The sequence below is a fragment of the Carcharhinus amblyrhynchos genome, chromosome 2 (genome assembly GCF_965287045.1).
Source record: "Carcharhinus amblyrhynchos chromosome 2, sCarAmb.v2.hapA, whole genome shotgun sequence".
Classification (NCBI taxonomy): Eukaryota; Metazoa; Chordata; class Chondrichthyes; order Carcharhiniformes; family Carcharhinidae; genus Carcharhinus; species Carcharhinus amblyrhynchos.
The window spans coordinates 34,130,181-34,157,142 of NC_137325.1; the positions used below are offsets into that span (position 1 = coordinate 34,130,181).

The 26,962-nt window shown below is 42.1% G+C and overlaps 1 protein-coding gene across 4 annotated transcripts in view; it reads left to right on the plus strand.

The window, feature by feature from the left end:
* The window catches only part of ripor2 (RHO family interacting cell polarization regulator 2), an 83,091-nt gene that overhangs the window by 15,352 nt on the left and 40,777 nt on the right, over positions 1 to 26,962 (plus strand). For all 4 annotated transcript variants that reach the window (XM_080204339.1, XM_080204341.1, XM_080204338.1 and 1 more), the window contains exons 2-8: positions 10,992 to 11,115; positions 13,090 to 13,245; positions 13,672 to 13,750; positions 15,754 to 15,777; positions 16,951 to 17,004; positions 21,324 to 21,473; positions 25,014 to 25,077. In XM_080204339.1, coding sequence (XP_080060465.1) covers positions 11,018 to 11,115; positions 13,090 to 13,245; positions 13,672 to 13,750; positions 15,754 to 15,777; positions 16,951 to 17,004; positions 21,324 to 21,473; positions 25,014 to 25,077 — 625 coding nt within the window. In that variant the 5' untranslated portion in view covers positions 10,992 to 11,017. The remainder of the gene's footprint in view (positions 1 to 10,991; positions 11,116 to 13,089; positions 13,246 to 13,671; positions 13,751 to 15,753; positions 15,778 to 16,950; positions 17,005 to 21,323; positions 21,474 to 25,013; positions 25,078 to 26,962) is intronic.

Here is a 26,962-nt window from a genome sequence, read left to right on the forward strand (position 1 = left end):
GCGATTCTGGGTTTCCATTGAATTTCTACTTAAGTTACAGTGGCAAAGTTGAGAAGCTTGAGAAATCTCAGACCCCCATGACAATCTAGGATCCTGTACCAGTAAAGACAAAGTTCTGGTAAACCAGTTTATTTGATGTGAAGAGAAATGTATTGTTTCTTTTGGCTGATTGCCTGCCCACAAATAGTTTGACAAAACTTCCATTTACTTGTTTTCATAGGGAAATTAAATAGGAAGGTGTGTTTTCTTTTGTGTATAGGTTGCCCTTTTGGGTCACATGTCAGAAGCTGACTAGATTTTGTGTCTGAACCTCTGTAGGGCAAGGTTGTGGAAAAAAGGAGATAGGTTTGCGAATGAAAGAATGAAGTTTTGGATTAACATCGGAACAACAGAGCAGCACTGCACTACTTTTTAGTAATGTCAGCCAGCAGTTGTCTCTGTTATCTATGACATGCTTGCTTTTTGAAAGGTTGCTTTTGTGGGAATCGATATTTGTTGTCAGTCAGTCATTAAGCGAAGACTGTCCTGAGCCTCAGAATAGATCCTCTGATACCCATTGGGGTACGTGATTAATGGAATTGATTCCCTACAGATGAGCACCAGTTCTTTCTAGTGGGCAGGGTTCTCTGATCTTGTCCATTCCCACCCTTGTTGCCAGTATTTGGTACACAGCCAGAACTCCATTCACTGCAATGGCATCCAAGAATCCCAGCCATGGACAAAGTCAGAGGTTCTTGGAGAGTAACTTATTTCCTCTGGTGGGTGAGTCCACATTAAGAAGGCATAACCTTAAAATGAGCGTGGCTCTTTGAGCATGATGTAGGATACATTTCTTTGCACTAGAGGAAATCTGGAGCTCTGAATGAAAAAATCTATTAAGTTTAAGCAGGCCAAAGATTCCACAACTGAGATTTTAGGTTTGTACGAGGTAAGGATATTCAATATTATGGAACCTGGCTGGGTAGCAAGAATTAAGATACAGATCAGCCATGATCTAACTGATTGGAGAACAAGCTCGAGGGAGTGCAGAGGAGGTTTACTAGGCTGATACCGGAGTTGAGGGGGTTGAGCTATGAGGAGAGGCTGAATAAACTAGGCTTGTACTCCTTAGAGTTTAGAAGAATGAGGGGAGATCTCATTGAGACGTATAAGATGATGAATGGGATGGACAGGATAGAGGTGGAAAGACTCTTCCCGCTCAGAAAAGACAGTAGGACTAGGGGGCACAGCCTCAAGATAAAAGGGGGGCGGTTTAGAACAGAGTTGAGGAGGAACTTCTTCACTCAAAGGGTGGTGAATCTCTGGAATTCTCTGCCCGTTGAAGTGGTGGAGGCTGCCTCGCTAAATATTTTTAAGACGCGGGTTGATGGGTTTTTGATAGGAGAGGGGATTAAGGGTTATGGGGAGAGGGCGGGAAAGTGGAACTAAGCAGCGACAGATCAGCCATGATCTTATTGAATGGCGGGGCAGGCTCGAAGGGCTGGGTGGCCTACTCCTGCTCCTATTTCTTATGTTCTTATGTTCTTATGTGATAGATGGCCCTCTGTTATTCCTGCTTTTAATGGTTAGCTTTTTTAGACCAAAGGGGCAGACTGGTTTGGAGCCAATTTCTTTCTCCACAGCTTTCAATGTTTCACTCCGCTCCCCTGTAGGGAGCTCACCATCCTGGCTTGGAAATATATCACTGTCACTGGGTCAAAATTCTGGAATTCATACCCAAGATATGTAGGTTAGGGGGATAAGTGAGATAAATGTGAAGGTTTATGGGGATTGGGCAGTGGATGGGCCTGGGTGAGATGCTCTGTCAGAGAGTTGGTACAGACTCAGCGGGCCGAATAACCTCGTTCCGCACTGTAGGGATCCTTTTAACTATTAATTAAGTGTATCTATACCACATGGATTGCGGCAGTTCAAGAACGTGCTCACCACCACCTTCTCAAGGATAATTAGGGGTGGGCAATAAATTCATGCCTAACCAGTGACACTCTAAAGAAATAAATTTTCAAAAAACACGTTTCAATTCCTTCTGATATGAATGCTGAATAAGGGACAGAAGGAGGTACAGGTGTCATCAGTGGTTCAGTTGGTAACACTCTTCTGAGTCAGCAGACTGTATATTCAAATTGTACTCCATTAATTTGAGCATATGATCCGAGATGACTCACTAATACAGCACTGCGACAGTGCTACATTGTCAGAGGTGTTATATTTCAGTTGAGATGTTTATTTATTTTTCAGCGGATGTATTAGATCTCGTTGGCATTATTTTAAAGGAGAGCAGGAGAATTCTCCCTGGAATCCTGCCCAATATTTATCCTTTAATAAGATCATTAAAACAGATTCTCTGGTCATTTTCCTCCTAGTAATCTGTGTGCAATTTGACTGCTGCATTTTGTACATTATAGGAGTGAAAACATTTCAAACTGACTGCATTTTGTGTGAGTGTTTTGGGATGCTCTGAAGTTATGAATTGAGCTTTATAAATGCAAGCCACTTTCTTTCTTCTCCTCCCCAAGCCTGTGACCAGTCAAGCAGTTTCAGCCCCAATATCTAAACACCATTCTTAAATATTGTTTCAAATGGGGATTTCCTTCTCCCAAAGCCCTTATCTCATGTTATTATTTTTGGTCATGCTTCCATGTAGGAGCTTACTGCAGCAAAATTGATTGGAAGGTCAGCATTTTCCATTGAATTGACTGTCTTAGTCTCAAACCATTAGCTGTTGAGTATGCGGCATCTGTCCCATTAAGACAGTGCAACAGAAGTGGGTTACCTGACTTGAGGGACTGAAGGGAACTGAAAGTGAGTGATCACCCCAGAGGATGGAATCTTCTTCTGGGCAGAATACGTCTAGCAACCATGTAGATAACATCATAGAGACTGCAACCTGACTTCAGGACTGCCTAGAGCTGCAACTCTTTTTTCTCTCTTCAATAAATATCTTAACAAAGCCTGAAGTTTCTTGATGATGCTAAAATGCCACACCACAACGTTAGCATTAGCGTTTTTTGAAGTTTGTCTTCCCCAATTCATTGTCACCTTATGTGTGTACATACAAAAAATTTATTCATCCAGTCCCTGTCAATAAGTGTGACTTCACCACAGACTGTCAATCTCCAGGTCTTACAAGAACTTTAATTGCTTGGTATTTTCTTGTCCTTGAGCTGATTTCCTTCCTCAGATGAATGGTTTAGTGCACCTTTTGCTGAAAAAAGACGCACAACAGTCTGACCTTCTCTTTGTATCACTTTCAGCTCTTTCATCATTTGAGGCCTCAAGGTGACACAAGAAATGATTATATGCTGTCATGAAGCAATTAATGAGGTCAAATCAATCTATTAAGGTTCTTATTAAACTAAGGTACCTCATATTGAAGTATGAATGCTCAAGAGAGGTTAATTCAGTTCCTCTTATGGGTCGGTTAATGCGGAGTGTTCCACTTCACTTTTTATGCAAGCACATGCAATTTTAATTATTCATTTCAGGTAAATTAGTACTAGTTATGATTAGAAAAAGAAGTGTTAAGATTGATGCCCGTTTTATTCTGTGACCTTTCCTGAATGAATTGTTTTTGACTGGAGACAACAGTTTGGGGTGTGTGTGGGGTCTGACCCAGCTTTGGTAATTTCTTCTGGGTTCCCCTCACTCCAGCACTGTAGCTCTGGTGAAGGTTCAATAGAAACCAGTTTATACGGCAATGATTCAGTTGGTAAACCTTTGCGTCTGAGTTCAAAGATTGTGGATTCAAGACCCACTCCACAGATATTTGGGTGGCACAGTAGTTAGTGTTGCTGCCTCACAGCTCAAGGGAGCTTGGTTCAATTCCAGCCTTGGCTCACTCCTCTGTGCGGAGTTTGCTCATTCTCCCGTTGTCTGCATGGGTTTCCTCCGAGTGCTCCGGTTTCCTCTCACACTCCAAAGCTGTGCGGGTTGGGTTGATTGGTCATGCTAAATTTTTCCTTAGTGTCAGGGGATTAGGATGGTACATACATTGGATTACAGGGATAGGGCCTGGATGTGATTGTTGTCACTGCAGACTCAATGGGTCGAAAGGCCTCCTTCTGCACTATAGGGATTCTATGTGATAATCCAGGCTTGCAACTCAGTGCAAGACTGAGGGAACACTGCACAATGTGAATCATAGGTCACATGCCTGACTGTTTTGTGGTGACATCTGGAAGTGATTGTGTATGAGTTTGCCTGGGTGTGAGGGCAGAGATGGGATACATGGTCCTATTGACCTAGGTTCTAACACAGGGACTGATCTTCCGGGTCTGCAGCTGTCAGCCTCAACTGCAATCTGGGAATATCAGGATATCTCCTGAACCCATCCCACCTCTGCTCCGCCCAATAAAAGGAAGGGAAAGTAAACATGGCCTGAATTTGCTGGTGTGGATAGCGTACTGAGCGAGGCTTCCTGCTGGCAGATGGAGAATGGCAGTTTCAACAAGGTGGAAGTAGATATCCACCCTAACCCTACAACTATCTGCGATCTCTCCAACTCTCCTAATTTTAATCACTCCACCATTAGTGGCAGGCCTTCAGCAATCTCGGCTCTAATCTCTGTAATTCCCTAATTTACCTCTCCACACTTTGACCTCTATCTCCTCCTTCAAAATATTTCTTTGACCAACTATTGGTTAATTTTCCTAATGACTGCTTATGTAGCTTTGTGTCAGATTTTGGGCTGCTGGGATGTTTTACTCTGTCCAAGGCAGTATACAAATGGACGTTGTTGCTGGCTACATCAGGAGAGGACAAGGCATAGAGACTGAGTGAAATTGTTTAATCACGCTGCCCCAACATTATCTCCTCAGTAGCGTTAGCCTGACAGTCTCTGCAGCTTGCTCGACATTGTCACAAGATATACGATTGACAACGATAACTGCCTTGAATGTTGTGATCCTGATCTTGTGACTGGCATTGACTCTTGTGAATTATTTATGGTATGATTCAAAGAGACCCTTCTTAAATAATTGATAAAACAAAATAAATTGTAAAAGTAGGCCCGTGCCAAAAATGGGAGGAAAGCAGTGGTGTCAACCTGAGCAGATAGACAAGGTGGAGTCACGAGAGGTGGAAGAAAATAAGTTCATATTTGGGGGAAGACTTGCTCCTTATTGCAATATGGAGAAGTGTTTGGGCTAGAAATTTGACTTGGTGAGAAAAAGTAGGCGGTGTTGGTTAGCTGCTGCTTTACACAGTGCCTGATTGCAGTTAATGGGATTATATATCAGGCACTGCATAGTACAGGCAGCGCCCAGAGCAGTGATGCCCATCCTGCATCAGTGCTTCTGTAGCCCCTTGTGTTGCACCTCTTAGTTACGGTAGAATGGTAAGTCTCCATTTGTTAAGTGTTCGCCTTTACCTACCATTAAAATAAGATGTTAGAAGAATCATGTTTGTCAAATGGTTGATGGATTTGGGGCCCTATGGAGTAGGGATAGACGTGGGGTTAGTGGGTTCAGGTCGGAATTTTGACCTGAAGAATTAACCTTGTCTTCAGGTCTCACCATTTCCTTTCACAATGGGGCTGCTGGACCCTGTCACCATGGTGAACTCAAGTGATGCTGTCTGCCCCTTCTTCTGCCTTTCCCCATGGATCTCTAATGATAGCAATGGTGGATTATCCCAACCCTTACACTGGGATCATGGTAGCCTCTTGAAAATCTGGGCTCAAACATGGACGGTGGAGGCCATCCTGAAATATTCAATCTTGGGCCCCACTTATTTCTTCAGCTGCTGTCAATGGCCACACCTCCCATGGGCAACTTGTCCAACAGATCAAGTTAATATTGGACAGCCAGCAGCAGTTATCAGTGAATTTCAGAGGGGTCCAGTGGAGGCCGGGGTTTGGGGGCGGGGGGAGGTGGGGATGATGGTGGTGGTAATCAGGCACTGAGGAAGTGGGGACTGAGGGCAGGGTGTCACTGCCAAAACTGTGGAGCATGGGAGAACGGAGTTGGAATTTTCTGGCCGTTCACACCCACTATCTCTGCCAAAGAGGACGGAGAATTGGCATTCAGCCAAATCTCCATTCACTGCAGTGAGACGGGAGAATCCCACTGGCGTAAGTGGCTGGAGAACTCTGGCCCAAATCTGCTACTCTTGGCTCACAGTAGATTTTTTAAAAATTCAAGTGCTGACTGGAATTGGTAGTCAAGGAAAGTGCTAAAGCACCTTGAACACCTTCATGTCCCCTCCCCCACTCAACAGGAACAAATTTTGTCAAGGGTAGGGGGGTCCTTCAACAGGCATTAGGCCCCTCATTGACATATTTAAGACATCTAATGCCTCTTTTAGGCATCTGCTAAGGATGTCGAGAAAATCATTCCCATGACTTAGCAGTATGGGACTAATGACCAATGACTATTGGGCAGTCTGTCTAAACTAGCCTGCTTTGCATCCATAAGCCTGAAGAGATGCAAAACCCACTAGTACTCTTTAGTGTCTGCATCAAGGGAAAGTCTGAAGGCACCCACATCCCATAGCATTAGTTTATGTAGGAGCATGAACTACATTAGTATATAGTGCAGATTTAAGTAATGTTGGCACAAAGCATACTTAATGAGATTGTGTGAGATGGATGTTAGCATATGCATTGCTGATAACAACTGATAACAAGAAGAATTGCCTAGTTCCACAAATAAACTTTAGTGAGGTTACTGTACTGGGCTAGCCTTGACCTCTTCCTGACCTCAAAATATGGTTCAGTATACGTCAAGTGTTAAAATATTATTGTGATGCTTTACCATTCAATTATAATTCTTGAGGTAAGTAGTTCCCTAGTGATGCCAGAGTCTTGAACAAATCCAGTTTTCTATTACTGAATTTCAAACCATCTTTAATAGTGTTACAAGGGAAAAATACACAAATTAAAACTTTAAGGCTTAGCATTCATATGTTTTAGCTGCAATTTTTTCTGTGAACCTCTGAATTACTTTTCCCCACAGAGTAGGCAAAACAATGGGTGGCACAATGATTAGCACTGCTGCCTTGCAGCGCCAGGGACCCGGGTTCAATTCCGGCTTGGGTCACTGTCTGTGCAGAATCTGCACATTCTCCCCATATCTGCTCCAGTTTCCTCCCATAACCCAAAGACGTGTTGCTTAGATGCATTGGCTATGCTAAATTCTCCCTCAGTGTACCCAAACAGATGCCGAAGTGTGGCGACGAGAGGATTTTTCACAGTGACTTCATTGCAGTGTTAATGTAAGCCTACTTGTGACACTAATAAGTAATAAAAGAACAAGCTGTATTAATGAAAAATGAAGTAAACACTTGTTATGTACAACACTGAAGACTGTAAGGAACCTGTTTTACAAATGCCTGCTGCTGATGGTTCTACATATTGGAAGATCACTTGCACACTGCTTGTGGTTAACAGTCCATTCCATTTCTCTGGGTGAAAGTTGTGTGTATCTATTCACATTCACCCAGTATGCATGGCTGCTGGACAGGGTTCCTCATTGATAGCTTAGGTTTATAAAATTGTCCTGAAGTTTGGACAAGGGTGATCCCGTAATGCCGCACTCTCTGCATGCACTGTTACTTTGCTTTTGTGACTTTGGGCCAATTATAATGTGAGTTCTGCATATACGCAGTTCCTCTTTGTTGTCTGATTTCAAGCAAGTGCAGTGCTGCTGAATCCGACACACTCCTTCATTGCTTCCACACCTCTCAACTGCACGGCATTGTTGCTGAATCAAACACCTTTGTACTGCTGCACTGTTTGGAACCTTGCATATGTGTAATGTTGTCTGCCTTCTTCTGGCACAGCAGGACTGCATCGTTGCTGAATCAGGCACATGTGCAAAACCTCAGACACCTGGATTAATGACCTAGAAATCGCACCACAGAAACTAGCGAGTTTAAATGCAATTAATAAAGTAAATCTAGAATAAGTAGCTATTATGAGTAATGGTGACCATAAAATAACAGATTGCCACAGCTGCTTTATAATGTCCTTTAGGGAATGAAATCTGCGTTTCGTCCCCACTCGGGCCTATTCATGAGTTCAGACCCACAGTAAAGTGGTTGACTCTGAGCTGTCCTCTAATCTGACTTTGCAAGCCATTCAGTGGGAATCAAGGTAGAGAATCACCACCACCTTTTCAAAGGCAATTAGGGATGGGCAATAAATGATGGTTTTGCCAGTGGTGCCCCCATCCCGTGAATGAATTAAAACAAATGTACCATGCTGCATTGTTACAGAATCTGGCACCTATGGGACCTGAGCCATATTATAAAACCATTAGAAGCGACCCCATATAAATGGGAATACAAAGAAAGAGTGCTAGTTATTAACGTGGAAGTTAAAAGGTCTGGGGTGAAATTGTGTGATGTTTCTTTCACACAATACTTTACAAGAACATTACATCGAGTTATCAAGACATTTGTGTATGCCATCAATGTGTAATGTCAGCAGCGATTGGCAACAATATTTCTCGAAGCTGGGCGTGTGCACAGTAGTCCGCAACAAACCACACGAGGAGGAAGAAGTCACATATCGTGTGGCAAGCTTGGAGGAATGGGGAAGTGCAACGAGTCAGCTTTGCTCAGTTAAGAGAAATTAAAGTGAATCTTGATCATCAGTCAAGCCATCCAACTTGCTCCAATTCCAAACTCAAGGTCAGGCTCGGGTATAAGGGTGAAAAGTAAATACTGTTGAAAGAAGTATTGGTCTCTGTGCAGGTCAGTCTTTAAGTTCATCTATTTGCCTTCGTCAAAAGAGTTTCTGTGTACTCAATGTGAGGTTTATTGAACATGAGATGTGAAATCTATAAAAAGAGCTATGTATCAAGTACAGTATCTCCGAGCGCAAAACAAGGCTTCGATTGAAAGAGACAACAGGCGGTATTGTGCTACGTTCTTGCTTTAAAGGACCAACTTTCCACACTCAAGTAAATAGGGTAATAAACAGGCATTATTCTTAGCATCGCAAGTCACAATTGTAAAGCTTGCGATTATATAATGTCTGCAGTTTAAAGCACTGTAAATGTCTTCTCAGAGATGCAATCAAAATATAGACATGGAGAGGTGAGCAAAAGTTTAGTCAAGGAGGTGGGATTTCTGGGAAATTCTGGATAGAGGAGAGGAAGGTGGAGAGGCTTGAGGAGTTTAGGGAAGATATTCCAGAGCCTGGATCTTGGGCTGCTGAAACCAAAGGTGACAATAACAGGAGAAAGATGTTCTACAACAATAGGCCAGATCCAGAGCAATGGAGAATTTAGAGCTGCCATTTTAGTGCTTGAAGAGATTGCAAAGATCAGGGACAGTGAAACCATAAAGGAATTGAAATACAAATAGAATGACAATTTGAAATTCGAGTCGTTAGGAAATTAATACTTGAATTTTACACTGGGTGAGTGAGGGGAATGTGAAATCGAGGGGAGGGATTTCCAATTAATGGCCACTTAAAGGCAGTTTCCCACCAAGCCTCAATTTTTATGTGGTGGGCAAATTGAAGCTCTGTGGAGGAAACCAGAAAGACAACAACAGTTTGGGCCGGGGTGGCGGGGGGGAGGTGGTGGGGTCTCCACATGCCTCCCCAGTTCTTTCCCACCTTCCCTGCCCTGGGATCCCTTGAATTTATCTGGGCCTCTGGTTCCTGGACTTTGGGCAGGGTTTTTCCACATTCCCAGCAACATGTTTTCCAGATGCGGAGGTAGCTTGGCATTGATAACCAGCTAGATCTTCCAGTCCCACCATTGTCTATGGCATTTTGCGTGTTTCACCTGTCCTGCTGCTGAGGATTTCACTATTATGGGAGGTGGGTTGCCTTTGGAAGGACTGGAAGATCCCACCAGTAGGAAGGGTAGGAAAATCCTATTCTTAATCTCCGATGTCTTCTTCAACTTCCTGTTCTGTCACTGCAGCACCGTTGCACTTTAAGGTGAAAAATCCCACCCTTGGTGTGGGATAGGAGAGAGATGGAAGAGTTTGCATTAGATGAAGTTAACAGGGAACCACAAGGGAAGGGGAGGAGTCAAAATATGATATTGACCAGAAGAGCATGGGAATAGTCAAATCTGGAGGTGACAAATCTTCAGCAATTAGTGCTGTCTATCCCAGCCTCATCAAAAGAAACCATACAATTACACAGTGATGTGTAAAGTTGCTAAGATGCTTGTCAAATTAGCATTTCAAATTTAATTTTTTTAATCAAACTTTTATGGAATTTGAAGATTTTAATCCATTGTTAACAGTAACCGTCATGTCACAGCTTTCTTTCACATTTTGTCAGTGGTGGCACAGTGGTTAGCATTGCTGCCTCACAGCATCAGGGACATGGTTCGATTCCTGCCTTGGGTGACTGTGTGGAGTTTGCACATTCTCCCTCTGTCTGTGTGGGTTTCCTCCAGGTGCTCCGACTTCCTCCCCCAGTCCAAAGATGTGCAGGTTAGGTTGCTTGGCAATGCTAAATTGACCTTGGTGTCAGGGAATTAGCAGGGTAAATATGTAGGGTTTTGGGAAAAGGGCCTGGGTGGGATTGTGGTTGGTGCAGATTTGATGGGCCGAACGTCCTCTTTCAGCGCTGTAGGGATTCTATGATTCTATGATTATCTTAATTTCTTCATTTATTTCAAAATTCAAACATCAATTTGAAAGCATGCCAAATATTTGTACTTCCTCGAATCAGCTGATCTAGCACCAAGCTGGAGCTTATCTCTTGCTGGGTGATATTACAATACAGGACCTCGCCAGCCTTGCACTCAATCTCTCAAACTCTTTCATTCACACATGTATCTCATTTTTCATTCCCATGCTTCATCGTAGTCGCTCTCACTTTGTTCTCTTGCTCGTGCCTTCCCTTATCCTGTGTAAGCCACACAATTCTCTTATCCTTATAATCGCGCTCATGAATCTACTATCTCAGCAGTTGAGATTTCATTAAGCAAACATTATCCCACCGTTCTCTGAAAGCTCAAGTGCAAGATTTGCTTGAAAGTTCTGTGCCTTTAAGGTTTCTTTTTTTGCTATTTAAACAGAAATCTCTTCCGGGTTACCGAACGTCATGTCAGTAGGATCACCATCTTCGCCAGGTGGGCCCAATGGTATCATTAGAAGCCAATCTTTTGCCGGTTTCAGCACGCAGTTGGAAAGGAGATCTAGGTAGGTACATGAACATGGTCTAATTGTTGTTTTTTTATAACAAGCGATAAGTGTCTCCACATTTAAGCCCATATACAGAGTTCTGTGTCTTCACACTTCACGATAGGTCTTGCGGCACTGTGGTAGTGTTGCTCCCTCTAGCCCAGAAGCTCTGGGTTCAAGTGCAATGGCAGGACTTGTTGGCCACGGAAGGAGCGTTTATAACAAGGTTCAACCGGCTGATAATTAGCTCGAGAATCCTTCCACTACACCGCTCACTATTCCCCAAAAAGAAAAATGTGTGCGTGTGAAGATGTGCTAAAACTCATACACACAACTCTGTTCACTAATCCTTGCTGCAGGTTAGATTGCTGATGTTAAAAACAGGTGGAAAATTCGCAGCCAAAAGGCAGTCCAGGCCAAGCCTACAAAGCTTCACACCCATTGCATTTATGCTAAAGCAAGTGTGGAATAAAAATGATGTGAACTGAGCAGGTTCACTGTATTCTGGTTTACAGTCGTTTATATTTTTTAACATTGCCCTGATGGACAGTGAGCTGTAAGCAAGCTTATTGAGTTCATAGAGTCATAGGCCTGACAAGACGGTACTGGCTGTTTGAGGCAGTAGTTGTGCTTAGTCTCACACCTCAACTTTTCATCCAGATTGCTGCAAGCTCCTCATCCTCAAGTACCTGCACAATTCCATAGAACCAGAGAATCCCGACAGAGTGAGGTCATTTGGCCCATCAAGTCTGCACCGACCCTCTGACAGAGCATCTTACCCACTACCCCTGCCCTACCTCCCCGTGACCCCACATATTTACCATGACTAATTCCCCCTAACCTGCATGTCTTGGGTCACTAAGGGGCAATTTAGCCTGGCCAATCCATCTAAGCCGTACATCTTTGTACTGTGAGAGGAAACCGGAGCACCCAGAAGAAACCCATCCAGTCAGAGGGAGAACGGGCAAACTCAACCCTGTCACCCAAGGCTGGAATCAAACCTGGGCTCTTGGTGCTGTGAGGCAGCAGCGCTAACCACTGTGCCGCCCCTTTTAAAACATTTTATGCAATCAGTTTCTGTTTCAGATCCCAGACAGTACTTTGAGTGAAAAACATTCTCCTCATCTCTCCTCTGTATCCTTTGGCAATTATTTTGAATCTATGACCTCCAATTATTGACTCACTCGCCAGAAGGAATCATTTTTTTCTATCTAATTGATCAAAATGTGTCATCCTGAAAAGTGTTGGTTTGGTCATCTCTTAGCTATTGCTAGTCCAAGGAGAATAAAGGAGAATGTTCCCAATCTCTCCTCATCCTTGATGCCAGCCAATCAGATTTGCCAAGACCTCCAAAGGAAAGAACTTCCTCCCATCGAAGGAGTGGAATGGTTAAACCACTGGCAGTATACTATTTAGGTATGATAGTCACTGGCAGTGCGTTATCACAGTGGGATGGTTACCAGGAGTGTATTATCGCAGTGTGATAGTCACCAGCAGTGTGGGATTGTTGCTGGTGCAGGCTCGATGGGCTGAGTGGCCTCCTTCTGCACTGTCAAGATTCTCTGATAGTATGCCCTCTGTAAGATCCACCTAGCCCTATTTCTTCCAACCACCCAAATTGTTGTTCTGTGTCTCTCCCTGGTCTGACTTCGATATGCCGGAAAAAAATTATTTTTATTCAGGAACATTTCCTACATTGCAAACAGTGATAAAGCTTTCAAAAATACTTCAATGACTATAAATCACTTTCTGAAGCCTTGGTCATGATAAATACAAGTCACTCTTTGTGTTCCCAGCTTGGCGACACAACATTGTTGAACAAAAAAAATTTAATTCTATCATCCCCTTCCCAATCTCAGTCATCCCCTGCTTCACCTTCCCCCCACACACCCCCAAACAACCCCCAAATCTAGCAGCACATTAAGCTTTCACTCAATGTGCCACTTGTGCAAGCTCCTTTCGATCCATTTCACTGATGTGATCTCCCCACAGGTCTCAATCCTTCGTTGGAAATAACGGAGTCCTCAAAAAACCACAAGGAAAACTCAAGAAGATGAATGCTTCGTCCTACAAGAACAATTGTACCCCTAAAGATGTGCAGCCAAAGCGAATGGAAGAAGTGTACGAGGCCCTGAAGAAAGGATTAACGTAAGAATTTGAGATAGTTCAAAATCCCCAAACTGATCAGTTAAAGGTTGACCGCTGCCAATTATAGATTCTGTTTGTCGTCAGGTCCAAACTGATAAGTAATAGTTCTGAGTCACACAGGCTCTCGAGAGATTACAGTCATTTTCTGCTGGATATCCTGTTTTTGGGTGAGAGCCACTTACTCAGAAATGTCTGCCATCCACCAAGAATCAATTAAACCCTCTGTGACTGCGGAAGTACCACAATGCAAATATTGTTTAAATTGACCTTACAATGTTGATAGCCAGCAGACCTAGGGATCACATTACACACCTCGTGAGCAGTGTATTGTCTGCTCCAGGATTTAACACGGACGTTTGGAAAGAAATGTGACATTGCACGTTAATCGTGTTCTGTTCCAACCCTTTCTCTTTTGTTATTAAACAGTGAGTACCTGGAAGTGCACCAAACGGAGTTAGACAAGCTCACCACCCAGCTGAAAGATATGAAACGCAATTCCAGGCTGGTAAGTGGGAGCCCAAACGATCAAAATGGAAATAAAACCAGAAGGTGGTGGAAATATGTGCCACAGGTCAGTCAGCATCTGTGGAGAGAAAAGAAAGATTAGTATCTTTTCCGCTGTGGTCTCTTCATCAAAACCAAATGCCACGCCTGTTAAGAAAGTTAAAAATGACAGGAAAGATCGCAGATCTGAAAAGTTAACCCTCCACAGATGCTGCCAGAGCTGCTGAATATTTGCAGCATTTTCTATTTTCATGTCATTATCTGTTACTTCTCTTTACACATATTTACAGGCTTGCTGTACTTTTCCACCACTTTCTGATTTATTTTATATTTCCAGTTCCTCTCCTTTATTTTATCACTGAATGTGAAACCTGGTGCTGTAAATGTGAAGTCAGCCCTTCATCTCCTTCCCTCACTTCCTCTTCTCCTGAAATGGTTGTTTCCTGCAGAACCTTACAGCTCAGCATGTTTACGGTTCAGCATCTAGATAATGAATATTTGGCAAAGTATTCATCCAAGTATTCACTGCCAAATCCTAACTTGTCCTCTTGCAATATCAGACACACACACACGCACACACACACACACCGGGACAAGAATTGGAAGCAGAATCCAGTTGATTTTTCCCCTCCTCCCCAGACAAAGTATGTTGTCCACTTGTAGCCCAGTATTATACCAGCTAAAATCAATAAGGACCAGGGGTTAAACTGGAGATCATTTCATTTCAGAACTCTTGAGCCAACTAAGGAACTTCTCTTTTAGTTAATAGGCTGGCAAATTCATGTTTGTTGTGACATAAAAATGCATTTGGACACCACAAAGTGATGAAAGGTTCAAGTTCCTGTGAACATTTTTATCTCTCTGACACATTGCATTGTGTAGAAATCCCTGCCCTTGTCATTGGACATTTATATTGCTCATTGCCCATTACTAGAGAAATTTGCTGAAATAAAGTGACAGTATAAAATATTTTAAGTCAGTCATTGTATAAGAAAGATGCTGCATTTTTGTGCTATCTCAGGAAAAGCAAACAGCCATTTGAGCTTATTGTCTGAATGTGCTCTTCTCTGCTAACTAACTAAAAGGTAAAAGCATGAAATTATGCTAATCTGTATTTTGCATTTATTTTCATTTAAGTTGTTGTAGCTAACATTCGTTCCCTACCTGTCAATAACTTTATGGATTGTTACTGGTGTGTTAGGGGAAATTCTATGATCTCAGTGAGGAATTGCGTTTACTGAGAGCATGTGTTGGAGAAACAGGGCTACAGTGTTCTAGCTTGATCTCATTCCTCTGAGTTGGGAACATGGGATTACAGAATTTACCTTATTAATAACTTAGAAAATATTAGCAACTAGGTTAATGGATATGTTCAGTACCCACTGAGCTGTGAAATTAATTTTTCACATTATATCCTACCTTAGTCATTGAATAAGGTGCAAGCATTGTAAAAATCACACCAGATAGAAAGAAATTATAACAGAGATCATATGTCCCATTCCAGGAATTGTAAATGTAACTGATATAACATGGCAGTTTACATTCCCTTTGTCTTTTTGTCTATGACATCTTTGTCAATTACACCCCCACCTCACCTTACGCATTCACCCTAACAGTATAAATCCCCTTGTCTTCAGCTCCGATGAAGGGTCACCCAGACTTGAAATGTTGGCTCTATTCTCTCTCCACAGACACTGTCAGACCTGCTGAGGTTTTCCAGCATTTTCTGTTTTTGTTTCTGATTCCGGCATCCACAGTATTTTGCTTTGATCTGGCTGTTTACTGTTTGCTATGCTTTTCCTCAGTGCTAACTGAGCAGGGTAACTACTTTGCAGTAATAATCCTGTTGCAGGAGCAATCTCAATCAATTTGGAGTGAACCCTCATTCATTTATCTGCTGCACTGCTCTGGCCCTCAAACCTGGGAAGTATTTTAAACATTTTATAGAAAATGAAAATTGAATGCAACATATCATCATGTAACACTTGTATGTTTTATTCACAGGGAGTTTTGTATGATCTGGATAAGGTGAGTGGTTATTATACCTATTCAACATTATCCTGTCTTGTGAGGCTTTATCTATATGGATTAGGTCTATAGTAATCTCTACTATATGCTACTCCCATTGGGAATTCTTTGGGATTGGGACAAGATTGACCTAATAAGACTCATATCTGAAAGGGAAAACTTTGAAATATGTGCCCTAAAGTGATAGCACCCAGCTGAAAGAACCTCCAGTTGAATTTTCAGTGGTGATTTTTATTGCCCAATTATTCCTCCAGTTCGGTACGGTGAAAACTGGGCCGTATTGAAGATCCAGGCCGTATTTGATAAGACTCTGCAGTATGTGTTGGTTCCCATATTAAATTCTTTAGATGCACTCAACAACATCAGAACAACTGCATGAAGAATTGTAATGACATAACTAGCTGAAGAAACCTGCCAGGGGCATTCATGGTGGGAAGTAGAGCCTGGTCTGTGCACTCACCTGATAAAGTGGCAGAGCCCTGAAAGCTAGTGGCATTTCTTACCAAATAAGCCTGTTGGACTTTAACCTGGTGTTGTGAGCTTCTTACTGGGAAGCAGAGCCAGCAGGAATTGTGGTAGAAAGCTGGAGTGATGAGTATTGCCATCCTTGTTGGGAATTTCGTCAGGGGTCATCTCAGTTAGTCAACTTGGCTTTTATAGAAGATCAACTGCTCTGGCAAAGTTGCAGTTGGCAATCATGAGACCCCTTCCCTCATCCCTTCCATCCCACCCAGTCCTGTAAGGAAATTCCTGGCACCCAATTCCCTCTTGTGCTCAGTATGAATGTGTATTTCCTGCATAATCATCACTATGATATAATTTATTTATGTGGCAGATAGTAATGGGGCATATTGTGGAGTCTGTAATTTACAGTGACACAACCAGTCAAATGTTTTGCTTTAAAACCCAGAACATGTACTTGGGTTTTGTGATTTGAGTTCTGCATACACATTTGCTACAGAATTTTGTTAAAGAAGTAAAAGTGAATTTACCCATCTGAATAAGTTTAATGGTGAAATACTTTACATGAACAATTGAGATACGAAAGCAACATTTTGATGGCCATTACTCCTTTGTTCTCCAGTTTCCTGTTCTTACTCTGATTATTCTGTTTAGATGCTCAGTGCATTGCTTAGTTGCTAAATCTAATGATATGTTTAATTCTCATTACAGCAAATCAAAGCAATAGAGCGATATGTCAGAAGGCTGGAGTTCCACATCAGTAAGGTAGATGTAAATAATATTACAATTCAACTTAAATTGATCCAGAGATAAAACTCAATATAGTCAAAGCCAGTGAGCTGACGGGTAGATGTTTTGGGAAGGCAGGATCATTGCAACTTGGCTTTTTTTCACTAATATTTGGCTCATACTTTGGGTGTTAGTTATGGCTTAGTGGTAACACTTTCACCTCTTGAGTTGGAAAGTTGTGTGTTCAAGCCCTACTTCACCATGTAGGGTACACAATCTAAGTTGGCAATCCAGAGGAGCAATGAGGAAGAGATGCTAAGTGGAGGCCCCAACTGTGCTCTGAGCTAGAGGTACAAATCTTGGGGCACTATTAAAAGAAATGTGAGGCCGATTAGGCTGTAGCTATGTCTGACTGGTAAGTTTGGTAAGTTTCGTTTACATCCTATCCAACAGGAAGTTGTTTTCTATTTTTGTCTGTTAAACCAAATGGAAGTGGTTCTGTAATAGAACAAAGTTCCTTTCCTTTCAAATGTGGTCCAGTTATATTGTGGGCCACATTTAGCAGCAGCAACAGACAGCTTTTTGCATGTAGAATCTCAATATCGGCAGTCTGATTGGGACCTTCCTAATGTGGGGGACAAGGATTGTGTGAGTCCAACTTACTGGACCTACAGATAGCTTGAAGGGTCTGCCTGGCAGTATCCCAGAAGCAAAATGGCAAAGTTACCAATGTGATGATAACAGAAGTAGGGTAGATTTGACACTGGCCATTCAAGACATGGCAAGGGCAAAGGCCTTGCCAAGGGTTTCACTGCCTTTGACAGCACCTGTGTTACTTAACATATTTTCTTGGGTAGATCCCAGGGGCACTCTTATCACCAGATCTAATTTTGTATAATAAACAGGATATGCAAAACAAAGTAATTCACAAGTAGAATAAATCTGCTGCTTCCTGCGTGTTCTTCCTGTTATCTGCCCCTGCGTGACTTGTTGTGACATGTCTTTGGTCACCAGCTTCTTCTTTAATCCCCAGCACAATCGAATTCCTTTTTTGCACTTACTTCCTCAGGTTAAAAACATTTTACTCATTTAAACAAAAGTATTGTAACACTCATCAATATCCTGAAGTTGGAATTGTCATGACCACAATGAATCTTCCCTGATGCCTTGAGCTGGACATAACATCCAGGGTGTAGGTTGATTTATGATAGCAAGAAGGCCTCAGAAAATACAAAAGTGTTTCATCAGTATGGGTTGCACAAGACTTGTGTTAATCATATCTGCACTGCACATCCCCAACTAAAGTGACAAGTGTCCAAGTACAATTAGTAGCAGGAAGTGGCTGAGGGGAAATGGTGCAACAGGTGGCAGATATTACCAATGATCGCCAATGGTTACAGAGGTCCCAACAGGGTCAGTACTCCAAATGAACCAGTTCCTGACTAAGCTATTAATATCATTTCTATCAAATGACACTAGCTCACCATGGACAGTAAAAATCCTGTCTTTGGAATGAAGTTCAAAGTTTTAACGTTTATTTATTAGTGTCACAAGTAGCTTACATTAACATTGTAATGAAGTTACTGTGAAAATCCCCTAGTTGCCATACTCCGGTGCCTGTTCGGGTACATAAGAAATTAACGGCCATCTAGCCCTTCAAGCCTGCCCCGCCATTCAATAAGATCATGGCTGATTTCAATAAGATCACGGCTGAAATAAGATCATGGCATTCACCGAGGGAGAATTTAGCATGGCCGTTGCACCTAACCAGAATATCTTTCAGATTGTGGGAGGAAACCAGAGCCCCCAGAGGAAACCCACACGAGGAGAACGTGCAGACTCTGCACAGACAGTGACCTAAGCCTGAATCAAACCCAGCCCCTGGCACTGTGAGGAAGCAGTGCAAACCACTGTGTCACTGTGCTACCAATAAGAATAAACTTTACCATATTGGCTGAGAAGGAAGCTACACATTTGGGTTTTATCATTTCAGGAATTTTGTTTTACTCTTTCACGGGATGTGAGTATCACTGGCTAGGACCATCCCTAATTAAGATGGTAATGGTGGTCCATCTTCCTGAACTGCTGCACACGCACAGTGGAGGGGGGTTCCAGGATTTTGCCTCAACGACATTTTCTTATTATAAAGCACAGCTGAAACACACGGCAACATGGATAACTGTTAAAGTGCTCAAAATCTGCAATTAACAATTTGAAGATCGTTATGATAAATGCAGTGGAATTATTCCAAATCTCCAGGTTCCTGCTGATGTTGTGGCAGAAGATCGGGAGAACCCCACATGCCACACGTCCCAAATAACGTGACCACTCCACACATATAAATAATGTGATGCATTTTCATGATGAGGTAGTTGTCATTTTATTGATGTGATATTAATAGCTTTGATACATTTTCACATAAATAAATGACTCAATTAGGGAAACCATTGACTTTGATCTTTTGGATAGATCAGATCAGCCATTCAACTTTGCTGCAGAACACATGGGGATGGAAATTTCAAGGCAGAGTCACAGGGATTGATCTTTTTAAATTAGAGTTAGCTGTGACTATAACATTACATTCTGCACCTTTCCTGTCCTTCTCTATGTACGGTATGCTTTGTCTGTATAGTGCACAAGAAATAATACTTTTTAACTGATACATGTGACAAAAATAAATCAAATCAAAAAGTTAAGAGGCAGAATAGGGCACCTTTACTTTAGTGTTTTCTCTGTACCTAGGAATACTGGATGCTGAAAGTCTGACAAAGCGTGCATTCAATACCATTGACCATTGTCAGTGTAGTGAGAAGAAGATAAAATCCGTGCCTCTATTGCTAAAAATTATGAGTAGAGCGTACAGTCGGAATCTTACTGCCATGCCCACCCCAGAATCGGGGCAGGCGCAGCTCACAGAACAGCATCTCCATCAGCTTCAGGCAGGATCTTACCCACCTTGGGCAGGCGATTCTGGCACATGTTTCCCACTGACAAACTTTATTTGCTAGAGTTGTGATTTCATTCAAATTATCATTCTAATATCATCACCATTTTCCATTCAAACTGTCACAGTGTAATGTTTGGTGACTGCATTGTGCTGTTGAGTAAAGCTCCTCTTCCAACTCCATTGCCATGATGTTTGTGAGAAAAGAAAACTTAATCAGTTGACAATAAACAATATTACTAACAATAGTAAAATGTGAAAAAATAGTTTCGTGTCTTTGCAATAGTTATTTACTATAATGTGATCCATGTCAAAATTCTAAGCAGCTATTTCAGAAATGAAACTAGTTTGCTATTTATTTCCCCTTTTCCATTATTAATTTTTGCTAACCACTCCCCTCAAGCAAACAGGCAGGCTGGAGACATGATTCTAGGCTTTGTTCAACACTAGCTACTAGGAGGTGTATAAAACCCTGGTGGACTGTCCACCTTGTCTGTGAGAAAATGAATAGCTCTCGCTCAGCATCTTCACACTGGGCAATGATGCAGTCGAATGCACTTTCACCCTGCAGTTTAAGTGTGCCTGTATCATTCTCATGTTACTGGAAGTGATGTGAACTGTGAAATCATGGAATTATAGTTTACGGTACAGAAGGAAGCCATTTGGCCTGTCATGCGTGCACTGGTCTTCAAAAGTCATGCTTAGTCCTATACCCTCACTTTTTATATGTGCCTATAAGATGCTCATCTGGAATATTTGTCCAGCTCCCTTTAAAAAAAAACTATGGAACCAACTTCCAACACCTTTTCAGGTAAAGCTTTCCAGATCCTGACAACTCATTGAGGGAAAAAAAAATTTGGAGGTGAGTTTTCTGGCCTTGCAGATCCCAGAAAATAGTACATAGGCCTAAAAACAAAGTTCATGCCGGCGGCTGAATGTTTTGTAATCGTCCCAGTCCCTTTCTACAGGTGCAAACCGGACTGAACCCAGAAAGGGCGTGAGGCCAATTAGCATATTTGAAGTAGCATTTAAAGATGCTTAGCCTGTTCGATGCCAGATTCTCCCAGTCTCAAGGTCTCCTACCCCTTGGGTGTGGTGCAAGCCAGCGAGAATCATTATTGGTCTCCAATAGCGGAGAAAAGATGTGATGGCCACGCCGGGGGCCTTGGAGGCCATTGAGGCCCTGGGTAGTTAGGGATATGGCTGGACAGTGCCCACCTGGCAGTGCCCACCTGGCACACTGGCAGTGCCCACCTGACACCCTGGCAGTGAAGCTGCGTTTTAGGTCAGTATATAGTATGATAAATCAAACTGATTAAGGCAACATTCACCTGGTAATCTGAAAACAATTGACAGTTTATGAAACATGCGGATGATTAACACTGCTTTTTTTTTGCTGTTGCCCTGGCAGGTAGATGAGCTGTATGAGACATTTTGCATCCAGAAAAGGCTTCGAGATGGAGCTTCCAAAATGAAACAGGCCTTTGCAATGTCTCCTTCCACTAAAGGTGCCCGGGAAAGCCTAGCGGAAATAAACAGAAGCTATAAAGAAAACACAGAGGTACAGTGTTAACTTTAATGGTATTAGCTCATGGAACAGTACTGAAGAAAATATTTCATTTTGCCGGAAACGGTTAGCAAAAAATGCAAACCAGATGCTGCACAAAGCAGAGGTATAACTTTGATGTGTTTTGCTTTTAAGTCAGGAAGGGAGTTTAGCATTGAGAGCGGCATGAAGTCAAATTACAATTGTGGATTTCAGTGTTCAATTCATTTATGGGATGTGGCAATCATTGGCTGGGCCAGCATTTATTACCCTTCTCTAATTGCCCTCAAACTGAGTGGCTTGCTAGGCCATTTCAGAGGACAGTTAAGAGTCAACCACGTTGCTATGGATCACATGTAGGCCAGGATAACAAGTTTCCTTCTCTGAAGGACACATTAGTGAACCCAGATGGAGTATTTTGTATGACAATCAACAATGGTTTCAGGGTCATCACTAGTCTTTTAATTCCATATTTTTATTGACTTCAAATTTCTGCCATGGTGGGATTCGAATCCAGGTCCCCGAGCATTACCCTGAGTCTCTGGATTAGAAGTCCAGTGACAATACCAATACGCCACTGCCTCCCCTCCAGATGGTGCTGGTACAATCTGAGTGGTGCAGTACATGCATAGAATTACCAGTTACTAGAAACTGTCAGATCCTTTACTCCCTTAACATTCTCCTCAAAACTCATTTCTCAAGCTGAGCTTTTGATCATCCCTCCTTTAATGACTCGCCATTTGTTTTTCCTAAAGTTTCTCTGAAAGGTCTTGGGAGTATTTTCTATGCTAAAAATGCTGTATAAACATAAGTTGCTCTCATTTTGATAATGTAAGTATATTTTTAATGGACAGAAATGGTCACACTGGTCTGTGTACAGAAACACTGCCGTTGTCAGAAGCTCAGTGCCATGAATTCTAATTGATAAAACATTACCTTCTAATGAGGAGGGATGTATTTCCTGAGAAATAAGCACAAAGTTTATTGTGAAGGACCCAAGCAAGATTGAGAGGATATGAATAAAGAGGAACTAATGCTTACTAAGTATAACCAGAAAACAATTTACCGAGAACTTGCATAGGAAAATTTAAAAATACATAGAAGTATATTCTAAACTGATAAAATCAACTCTTCATGATAAGATAGATTTCAGAGAAATTCATGGATCATGGTGCTCATTGTTACAACCTCATGCATTGTAAGCAGCTCTTTGACATGGTGAGATGGGATATAGCATGTCTCAAAGAGAAATTTGCCAGGTTGATAGACAATACATTCAACAAATCCCTCAGTGCTGTTGCTGTGAAACTGACAGGATAGCTTAGATCAACAGTTGAGGTTGTACAACAATGAGTTATAAGGTTCAGAACTGAAATTGACACTTTTTTTTAATAGGCAAAACTATTAAGAGAAATGGAACCAAGAAACGTAGATAGATTTAAAATGTAAGCCAGCCATGGTTAATTTGAATGGCAGACTGGGCTCCAGTGGCTGACTGGCTTACTCATGTCACTATGTAAACATGCATTACATAAGAACCATAGAATCTCTACAGCGCAGAGAGAGGCGACCCAGTGCATTGAGCCTGCACTGACAACATTTCCACCCAGGCCCTATCCCTATATATATATCCCCATGACACTAAGACAATTTACTATGGCCAATTCACCTAACCCACACATCTCTGGAGTGTAGGAGGAAACCAGAACACAGGAGTAAACCCACACAGACATGGGGAGAATGTGCAAACTCCACACAGACACTTACCCGAGGCTGGAATTGAACCCAGGTCCCTGGCGCTGTGAGGAAGCAGTGCTAACCACTGTGCCACCATGCTGCCCCTCATGAGAGCTCACAAGAAAATACTAATAGCAGAGGTGAGTTCATTGAGAGGAATACTGGGAGCACCAAGCCATTAAAAAAATCAAGAATTATATAATAAGAACATGGTCTGGACAAGAATCAACATTTACAAAAAATATCCTAAAGGTTGAGTGCGGTGATGTGGGCACATTTCAAAAATGGAACAGCTAGAGTATATTTCTTGCCCTTGTGTACATAGAACATAGAAGCCGGTGAAGACCAAGACAGTACTGGATAGACATTGTCAAAAATGACTCGACACAGAATGGATCCAGATGATTAAAGTGGACAGGCTGGTTCAGAACTGGCAATAGTGGAGTTAATTCATTTGGCCTCATTAATGATTCTGAACAGATGAATGGGGCTTTCATTGTTAGTAATTGTAACGATTAATCTGAATTTAATAAAAAAAAGCTTGCTAGGAAGAAATGGAGATTTAGAAAATCAGTTGTTCCATAGTTTTGAGGACTGAGGAGAGAATAAATTAAATTAGGAGATGATGAGATGAGTCTTGATTGTGAACACCATAACATTGAAGGAAGGGAATATAATTTGCACTGCAGAATATCTGCATACAGGAAAGTTAAGAGTGGCAAACGATAGAGGCAGGAGTCACTTAAGGGCTATAAATTTGCTAGCCATATGGAAGTGCACTCAGAATGTACTGTAGCATATCCCAAAGGCATCTTGCAAGGATAACTTTGCACAGTTGACCTCTCCTTCATCACCCCACTGCAGTGCGAGAAACACTTACACTTTGTACTTCTGAGACTGTTCTGTGCAAAAACGAGACTTCTACAAAATCAACATTCTCCAGAAATATATTCCATCTCTTATAGCAGCCATCAAGAGACAAGTTTGTATTAGCACAGTGAACACCATAGCAGAAAATGAATGCAAATAAATTATCCCTTGAGAAACTTAACACAGCCACTCAAATTTGACTTTCATACTTAAGAAGCAGACATTTCTTTTTTTTTGTGATTATTTGCATTGAAAGAATTATTTATATTACAAATGAATCTCTTAGCTCATTGTCAGGATATTATCGTTCAAAGGTTACATCAAAAGATCTGCCATGGAGTGGAAAAAATCCCAGGTTTAAGGTTCAATATCCAAATGCATCACAGACATAAGAATCAACAGCCAAATACCTTTGGGGTGACTGGCCTAACACCTAAACATCTGAAGTTGTGTTCTGAAGAAGTCAGACTGGAGTCAAAGCATTAACTCTGTTTCTCTCTTCATAAATGTTGCTGGACCTGCTAAGTATTTCTGTTACTATCTAAATTCTGGACCCAGACAGGCTTGCTCACTTAAATTCTGATTGGAAACAGTCCACAATTTATTCTGCACAGCGCAATAACATATACTTTTCACAGATCATTAGAAATGGAAATTGTAAACAACCAGTCCTTGCTACAGTATTTTTCACCCAACTGGAAAATCAGTCGCATGTTTGGTGATTTACTCATTCTTTGATGTGAAGCAAGAATTAGTTTATCTGGGTAGGAGAATGAGCAGTTCATTTTCCAGTGAATATCCAAGCAAAAGCATTTCACTAAACAATGTGAGCATGCTGCTGCCGATTCTCCTACATTGTACGAGCTACGCTGTTCCCCTTGATATTGGTGGAACTACTGTGCTGCTGTGTGTGTGTCTTGTACTGACAGTAACTCCTTTCACACTCAGGCACTGTGCTCACTGGAGGCAGAGATTGGAAGCCTGCTGGGAGAATTTCATATCAGGATGAAAGGTAAGTATTAACAGAATAAAAGCACCTTTCTTTGAATGGCTGAGGGATGAGGGTACAGTTTTATGAGTTGGCATGATTCATCAGAGAGGTGGCAGGGGTGGTTTCTGTCCAATGGGAGCTACAGTCTATCACAAATTTGAGAATAAATTTCCAGTGGGATCTTCCACTGGCACCTGCCACGGAGGGCCGGAAAACTTGCCGGAGGTTGTCATGAACCTCATTTGCATACCATGAAAGATGCCAATGAAGGCCTGATAACCGTCACCGCCCTCCCAACCCCCTTCAAACAATGTCAGATTCACATATCGGGACTGGTCTGAAGTAGTAGCCGATCCTTCTGGATAGGTCACCCTTTGCCTTTTCAACATTGTGTCTCTTCATAGCCCCACAGGGAACAAGTACCTGCCAATAGCAGATCTAGTCTCTGCTGAGCCTGACTAGGCGCTTCTGGTTGAATTCCTGTGAAAAGCTAAAGATTACCAGGCAGTAAGGTAGCACAGTGGTTAGCACTGCTGCTTCACAGCGCCAGGTACCTGGGTTCAATTCCAGCCTTGGGTGACTGTCTGTGCGGACTCTGCATGTTCTCCCTGTGTCTGCATGCCTTTCCATGGGTGCTCCAGTTTCCTCCCATGGTCCAAAGATGTGCAGGTTAGGTAGACTGGCCATGCTAAATTGCTCCTTAATGTTCAAAGATGTGTAAGTTCGGAAGAAAGTCACGCATTTATGTCACATTTTTCTGGACCTCAGGACATCTAAAAGGGTTTTACAGCCAATAAAGTATTTTGAAGTGTGGTCACTTCTGTAATGTAGCTGTTACTCATGCTTTGGCCATTATTGTCAGGAAATAGTTTAATTTCATGATTCACTGCCCAAACACCTTTATTTTCTAGCAGAAGCCATTGATAGTAATAAGTTAACAGCATTCTGTCATTTTGTGCCAATTAACTGAATGTTTAGCTACCCTAAAAATGTTTACGGCGTCATTTTTTATAACATTGTGTGAACAGATTCATCTTGGAGAGAAGTTGTCTGTTTAGGAACCATGCACATGTCATTTCCTTGCCAGCTTGCAAACGTCTGCTAAATTTTCAGTAACATTTACTTTCTAACAAAGAGAAAAATATGGCTCTAGAATAGGAGTCACCTCTGAGCCACAAGATTGTGGGTTCTAGTCACATGCCAAAGTGATATTTTGGTGCCACACTATTGGAAACTGTCCTCCCAAGTGGATGGAAAAGTTTTTTTTATTCATTCATGAAATATAGGCATTTATTGCCCATCCCTAATTGCCTTCAACTGAGTGACTTGCTAGGCCATTTCAGGGGGCATTATAAATATTTTACGATCTGCAGTTACATATAGAGCCAGACCAGATGAGGATGGCAAGTTTCCTTCCCTAAAGAACATTAATGAACCAAATGGGTTTTTGTGACAATCATGGTCACCAGCACACTTTTAATTCCAGATTTTTCTTGAATTCAAATTTCATCATCTGCTGTGATGAGATTCAAACCGAGGTCACCAGAGCATTGCTCTTGATCTCTGGACTATTAGGCCAGTGACAATACCACGACACCACCATCTCCATGTAAAAGATCACGTGGCATTATTCAAAGAAGAGCAGTTGTTCTCTTGAGTGTTTTAGTTGGACGTCATGGTGGCACAATGGTTAGCACTGCTGTCTCACAGTGTCAGAGACCCGGGTTCGATTTCCAGCTTGGGTTACTGTCTGGGCAGAGTCTGCATGTTCTCCCCATGTGTCTGCATATGTGTCTTCTCAGTTTCCTCCCATGCTCCCAAAGATGTGCTGGTTAGGTGCATTGGCCATACTAAATTCGCCCTCAATGTAGCCGAACAGGTACCGGAGTGCAGTGACTAGGGGATT